Source organism: Aptenodytes forsteri, unplaced genomic scaffold (genome assembly GCF_000699145.1).
Source record: "Aptenodytes forsteri isolate BGI_AS27 unplaced genomic scaffold, ASM69914v1 Scaffold230, whole genome shotgun sequence".
In the NCBI taxonomy this organism is placed as follows: domain Eukaryota; kingdom Metazoa; phylum Chordata; class Aves; order Sphenisciformes; family Spheniscidae; genus Aptenodytes; species Aptenodytes forsteri.
In genome coordinates this window covers 348,068-354,998 of record NW_008795711.1, presented here as the reverse complement: position 1 = coordinate 354,998, position 6,931 = coordinate 348,068, and the positions used below count along the sequence as shown (strand labels likewise).

The 6,931-nt window shown below is 59.7% G+C and overlaps 1 protein-coding gene across 1 annotated transcript; it reads left to right on the top strand.

The window, feature by feature from the left end:
* Window positions 1-1,313: 1,313 nt before the first annotated feature.
* LOC103902355 (ras-related protein Rab-11A) lies at window positions 1,314-6,228 on the top strand. Its single transcript, XM_009283399.1, has 5 exons — window positions 1,314-1,353; window positions 5,217-5,412; window positions 5,488-5,681; window positions 5,769-5,849; window positions 6,089-6,228. Exons 1-5 carry the CDS (start codon window positions 1,314-1,316, stop codon window positions 6,226-6,228), a joined length of 651 nt encoding a protein of 216 aa, XP_009281674.1.
* Window positions 6,229-6,931: the final 703 nt, after the last annotated feature.

Here is a 6,931-nt window from a genome sequence, read left to right as displayed (position 1 = left end):
GTGCAGTGGGGACCAGCAGCCCAGACAGTGGCCAAATTCTGCCATAAATGGTGAGAAGCACCAGTGTCGGGAGCTCTTCTCTGTCTGCTTCGTTTTTGCCGGGCCCTGATTAGCATCACCACTGTCACACACGGATCCCCCAGCCCCTCCGGACCCACGGTGCAGAGGACTGAGATACCCCCGAGGCACCGCTGGGGAAGGAGCCAGGAGGTTCTGGCCAGGATCATGCCAGCGACGGGAGCCTCTCCGATTGCGTCTGGCCCTGGGGTTGCTCTTGTGGGGCAACCCTGTGCCACACGCTGGGGATGTGGCTGTCCCCATAGGTCTCCGTCCCCACTGGGGGCTGCTCTGGGGTCGTCCCAAGCCCTAAGGAGTGAAGTGGCAGTGCTCACTTGGCACATCTCTGTCCCCATCCCAGACACGGGACAAGCGTGATGGCAGGACCTAGTGAAGGTCCCTCCCATCTGCATGGCGGGATGGGGCTTGGTGCAGAGCCTGGTGCCAAGGGGCCCGGGAGCAGCTCCGTGTACAGCACAACCGTGACGCAACCATTAAAGGACTTGCGAAATGCAGGTTTGCTGAGCTGGAATTCCTGCGTGTTTGTGGTCCCATCCCTTGGTCCCCACGTCCATGACATGCTGGAGATCGTGGTCACCCAAGCAGCCCAGCCCGATGCCATCGTCCCCCTGCACCCCCTTCCCACACAGCCTTTCCCAGTCCATGTCCCCACACCCTCGATGGCTTATAGGGGATGGCTGGCAGTTTATCAGTCCAAACCGTGACTTGGCCTCAGCCAGTTATCTGAATCCCCTCGGAAATGGGAGAATTGCTGCTGGATTCTCTGTATCTTCCTCTAGTTCTGGGCACTTGCTTTCCCTTCGCACCGTGCAAGACGTGTCAGCCCAGCTCCCATTTCGTGTCTGTGGTTCTGCATGGAGAGCGTGGCCGTGACTGTCCCCATGGGTGGCACACATGCACACAGTGGTGGCCTTTCCCTGCTGCCATGCAGCGCTTTGCATGAGGACACCCCGATGCAATGCACCCCGGAGCCCTCGGGAAAGCACAGCGGTGCTGAGCAGGGAGCAGAGCCCTCGCCCGAGCGAGCAGCCACATACCTGCCCCCCCCCCTCCCCCCTTACTTGGCCCAGGTGAGCACACCTGGGCGGTGACGGGCAGCCCCAGCCGCCAATGGGTGCGGAGGAGGAAGGGCTGTGGCCACCAATGGGTGCGCAGGGGACAGCCCCTGCCAGGGCTGGATAAGGCCCGGAAATCGCAGTTGGCCCAGTGGGAGTGGGGCTGTGGCGCTGGGCGAGATGCGGGGCAAGGATGAGGAGTACGACTACCTCTTCAAAGGTGGGTCTCCTGCTCTGCCTGCAATGAGCTGTGCGTGGTCTCAGCCTGCTGTGGGTGGTGCTATCTCCATGCAGTACCCTCGGGATGGAGCTGGAAGCCGGGGCTTTGGCTCGTACTGGGATATAACACGCAGCTCCCGGTGGTGGGGACTGGGGGCGGCTTGTTGGGGTGCTCCCCTGTGCTGGGCAGGGGGGTGGTGGGTATTGGTGGTGCTGGGGCCTTGAGGTGGAGGCTGAAATGCTGCTGTGGTCCAAGGGTTTGCATAGAGCTGGTCTTTGGCTGCTGGGTGTGGGTGGCTGTTTGTGGCCCTAGTGCTAATTAAAGCAGCTCATTGGTGCTGCGGGAGGAGTTTGGAGCCCTCACCTGGGTGCAGCATGCAGAGGAGAGGTGGCCATGCCCGTGGCAGGGTGCTGGTCCTTGGGGGCAGCCCAAGGAGGCAGGGGTGGTGGGGAAAGCTGGTCCGTGTGGTGCTGTGGGTGCTGTGCCGGCCCCTGAGCCCTTCTGAGTGGGTTTGGGTGCTCTCCTCTGTGTGTCTGGGGTGGGAGGAGCAGTCCTGGGGGCTGAGTGGGCAATCCCAAGAGGAAAAGCTGTGCTGCTTGCCTGGCTGCAGTTAAGGGAAAGGATCCAGGGCTCTGGGGTTGTCCTTCCTGGTGCTGGTCATGGTGTGACCTCTCTGGTGTGCAAGGGGGGGACGGGGCTGGGCCCTTGGAGGTGCAGTGTTGGTTTTCCTGGCTGTAGGAGCCCAGCATCCCCATCTGAGCTGCCATCCCCTGCGCATGCTGGGTTTCCGTGCCATTAGCAGCTCTCCCCTTGCACCAGTCACCATGCTGTGGCTGGAGTGGGTGCTGGGGGAAGCGAGGGGACAGCTTGGCAACGTCACAACCTCCCGAGCAATAAAAGCCAGGGAGTGAGATCACCCGGCGGCCAGCCGTGAGTCAGCCTCCCCGTGCAGCCCTGCCTGAAAGGCCCCAAGTAATTCCAGCCACCAACATGGTAGCCCCTGGCCCCTCGCACACCTCCCCTGGCCCCTGCCCAGGAAAATCCTCCTCTCTGAAGTTATTCTGGGACCTGGTGAGGGGGAAAATCTGATGCAGCTGGAGCTGGGTCATGCCTCGGGGCGAGGTTCCTGGGCAGGAGCTCCTCCGGCTGGTTTCTCCTTTGATTCTCACCCAGTGTTGTGCCAGCAGTGCAGCTCTGAGATGGCCCCGGTGCGTTGTCCTCCTCTGGTGCCCGTCCCTTCCCTGTGATCCTACAGGAGCTAGGGCTGAGAGCAGCTTGGCACCGGGCTCTGCATTCCCCTCCTCAGTCTCGTGGTGATCTCTGGAGTCCTTAAAAAAATAAGAGAACTCAGTTTTGAATGTAAGGTCTGCTCATCCCTCCTGAAGTAGGAACAAAGTCCAAGGGAGATGCAATGTTTAGGGGCAGGGAGCTGGGCCACCGCTCTCTGGGTTTAGATGGTTCTGCTGAGACCAGCTTCTCCCCCTGAGAAATGGGAGATGGTCACCACTCGAAGCAGCATTATCCCGATTTCCACTGAGATGGGAGCATCAGCTGCCTTCTCCTGTTGCAAAGCACGATGCAAATTCCAGCTGTGCTCATGGGAAGGCCCTCAATGCTGCTGGAGGGGCTTGGGATAGATGAGAAACGGCCCTGGGCATGGCTGCTCCTTGGACCCTTCCTCAGGGCCCCTGTGTGGAGCTCCAGGCTGTTTCCATCCCCACCTCCAGGATGGGACGTGATGTGTCAAGGGTGTTTCACCGGTGCTCACAGGATGCATGCTCTCTGCTTTAAACAGCTCATGCGTATTCAGAGGCAGCAAGGACTGAGTGTGTCAAACGCTTTTGTTCCTGGGGTGGAGGATGCTGCTCGAGTCCCTCTTGCCCTTCAAGCTCAGGCGGATGGGGCTGAGCACGTACCCCCTCTGCATCAGGGTGCCCTGGAGGCTGCTGGATCCCTCCCCATCCAACCCCCTCCCTGCATCCCTGGCGTGGTGCAAAGCCTGCAGGAGCACGAGGAGAGTGCCATGGCCGTAGGGGTCTGTGCAAGGTCAGCATGTGCCTGGCACGGGCTGGCTCTGCTCCTTCCTCCCTCCTCCAGCCTGATTTCCTAAGGCTTTCCCATACCAATACTTTTTTTGCTGGCTGCAGGGGTGATGCAGCATGGCACGCTTGTGCCTCAGTTTCCCCCGGCTGTACTTAGTGCTGTCTCCTGGCAGCCAGGGCTCTTGCAGGCATCAGCTGCACTGCCCTCCTGTCCCCAGGCCATGGAGGTGCTTGGAGCCAGAGGCAGCAGGAGCACGGCCCTGCTGGGTTAGGGGATGTGGCGGTTGAGCTGGGGGAAGTAGCAACTTCCCGTTGATTAAACACCAAGCCCAGATCAAAGCGGCGAGGCTCAGTAAGCGTTAACGAACCTGGCTCATCACTGGCCTGCATTTTTCTACCAGTTTGTCCAGGGTAGCCCAGACTGTCATGGCCCTCCCGGGCCCCCACGTAGCACGCAGCAGCTTTCAGCACTGCATGGAAGAGCCACCCTTCCCTCTGTTGCTGGCTGCCCTGACACATCGATTGCCAGCAGGGCTCCAGTGCCTTCCAGCTGCCCTCGGTGATCACAGGGAGCTGCTCCGCATGCTGTTGGGCTTCATGGAGCAATGCTATTTGCTGGCTGCCCTGCAAAGAGGGTTTTGGCAAGGGGGCGGCTGTATTGTTGGAGGCTTTACATTCCAGCCCATGCAAGGCAGCCAAGTCCCTATGAGCTGGAGCTGATGGGGAAGGGGTTATCCTGGACACGGAGCAACATCCTTGGAGGATGGTGGCTGCTGAGCATTGACTGAGTGCAGATGTGTCTTGCTGCAAAACTCAGGCAAATCCTGCAGTGTGCTTTGCAGCCCTGGTGACGAGTGCAGCGGTGTGGCATACTCAGTGGTCACTTGCTGGTGTTGCTGCTCCGGCGTTCTCCCCAGGGTGGTAACTGGATGGTTGTGATTTCAGCCCCACTGTTGCCTGATCCTGGTGGAGAGAAGTGTCTCCCAAGCTTGGTCCCACGAGGGTGGGTGAAGTGAAGCGGGCTGCGTTTGAGTGCACCTGGAGAATGAACAGAATCAGCAGTGAGGAAATTAAAAAAAAATAAAAAAAAAAAAAAAAAAAAACCAAAACACAACCAAAAAAACCCCCAAACCCCGAAGACCTGTTGAGTCATAAACTCAAAAAACTTGATAGGGGAGCTGCGTGATAAAGCTTCCCCAGAGCCTGTTGCACCAGGTTTTACAGGAACCAGCCAGATCTGGGACAGGCAGAAAATGCACTTAACTAACCCACACCCAGGGACTTTCTGGCTCATGGGCTGGACCAGTAGCAGCGGAGGAGGAGGAGGAGGATGCTTCCTTTCCTCTTGTGTGCCCTCCGGGTTGGAGCCTGGGCTGGAAATAGGAGACCCAGTTCTGCTTGGCCTCTCTAGCCTGGCTGTCTCTGCACAGGTCCTGGCTCTGGTTTTCTGCCTGTTTTGTGTATGTAGGCGCGTATGGTGCCTTCCTGCCCCTGGTGCTGAGAAGGAAACTCCTGGCAACTTCCAGGCCATGGCAGGAATTTTTTTGAGGGGTATTTACAGGTAGCTGCGGTGCCTCTGGGATGAGTGGAGGCTGCTGGTCCTGCTCCCCAAGTGCAGCTTCGCAGTTGCAGCCCCCTTGCCTGGCAGCTTCTTCCTGGCTGAAATGGAGGTGGGGTCTGGGGTGGGGGCGGATGGGGAGATCCCCCATCCCTGCCAGGCTGGGCTGTGGGGTTTGCTGGGATGGTTGGCATTGCAGGATGCAAATGCCTTTGCTGGGTGTCTGGCAGGGGGGGGCTGACACTGTGCTTGTGCCCCCCCAGTTGTGCTCATCGGGGACTCTGGGGTGGGGAAGAGCAACCTGTTGTCACGCTTCACCCGCAATGAGTTCAACCTGGAGAGCAAGAGCACCATCGGGGTGGAGTTTGCCACAAGGAGCATCCAGGTGGACAACAAGACAGTGAAGGCTCAGATCTGGGACACGGCCGGGCAGGAGCGGTACCGGGCCATCACCTCGGCGTGAGTTTCCATGCTCCCCACCTGTGTCCCTCACCTGGGGCCCTGCTGTGACCCTGTCCCCTCGCTGTCCCCCAGGTACTACCGGGGGGCAGTGGGAGCTCTGCTCGTCTATGATATTGCCAAGTACCTGACGTACGAGAACGCTGAGCGCTGGCTGAAGGAGCTGCAGGACCACGCTGATGCCAACATCGTCATCATGCTGGTGGGCAACAAGAGCGACCTGCGGCACCTGCGGGCCGTGCCCACCGACGAGGCCAGGAGCTTTGCAGGTATCTTCCCCCATCCTGCCCTGTCCTGTCCCATCCCAGGGCAGCTGTAGCTCACGGCACCTGCCTGAGCTCACCCTGTCATTGCAGAGAAGAATGGGCTGTCCTTCCTTGAGACGTCTGCTCTGGACTCCACCAATGTGGAGATGGCTTTCCACAACATCCTCTCGGGTAAGGGGCAGCCAGGAAAGGGGGGGGGGGCATGGGTGGAGATGGTTTCGGACATTGTGTCCTCCAAGGACCCCATTGGGGACTCTGGCTCTGTATGTTCTGGGGTGGGATCCTGCTCCCCTGGATGGGGAGATGTGGGCATTTGCACCCCTTGAGCTGTGTGTTTTGGGAGGGGGCAGGTCCCCCACTGAAATATATACTTACAGAAATTTTTTTTCCTTCTCTCTCTCTGCTGGCAGAGATCTACCGCATCGTGTCACAGAGGCAGATCACTGGGCAGCCAGAGTCAGAGTTTGGCCCCACAACAACCATCGAGCCCATCCGGGTGCTGCCCACGCAGCAGGAGGGCAGGCAGGCACCCTGCTGCCAGAACATCTGAGCCCCCTGGGGTGTCCGCACCCTGACACTCCCCACCACCACCCAGCACATGGTGGCATCACGTTACTCACCCTCTACCTCTGCTTGCTGCAGCCCCTCAGAACAGGGCGGGCTGGTGGCTGCTTCTGCATGGCTGCTCTTGTGTGCACCATCATGCTGCCTGTGTGCTGCTCTCCCTGTGTTTTATGTAGGACCTACACAAATGGGGGGGGGGAAGCAACAGGGTCTCTCTCCCCATGGTTTGGGACATGCCATCCCCTCATGTCCCTGCTTCCTCTAGCCCTGAAGGCACAGTCACTGGGTGACTCAGGGTGGCACTGAACAAGCCCAAACATCGCAACTCCCTTGTTTGGCGCCACATTTCTGCGGCACCCCTGGGTGCAGCCCTTCAGGGCACGGTGCGGAGGGGGACAGTGGGTGCACCTGGTGAAGCGAGCAGCAACATAACCGGTTGCACCCAGCCCTGCCCCTTCAACACCAAGGGCTGGGTGTGCCTCTGGGTGCTGCTGGGGCAGCTGTGGGACACCCCAGTGTGGGGTGCGGGAGGTGACTCCCTACTCATGCCTGGAAGGACCCTGTTTTTCATGCCGTGAGCCCCTTGAGGCGTGCCTGTGGCACAGCCCCAGCAAAGGGAAAAGCTGCACCTCTTCCACTGCTGCCCCAGCCCAGGGGGACTGGAGCAGGGACCTGGGGGCCATGTCCTT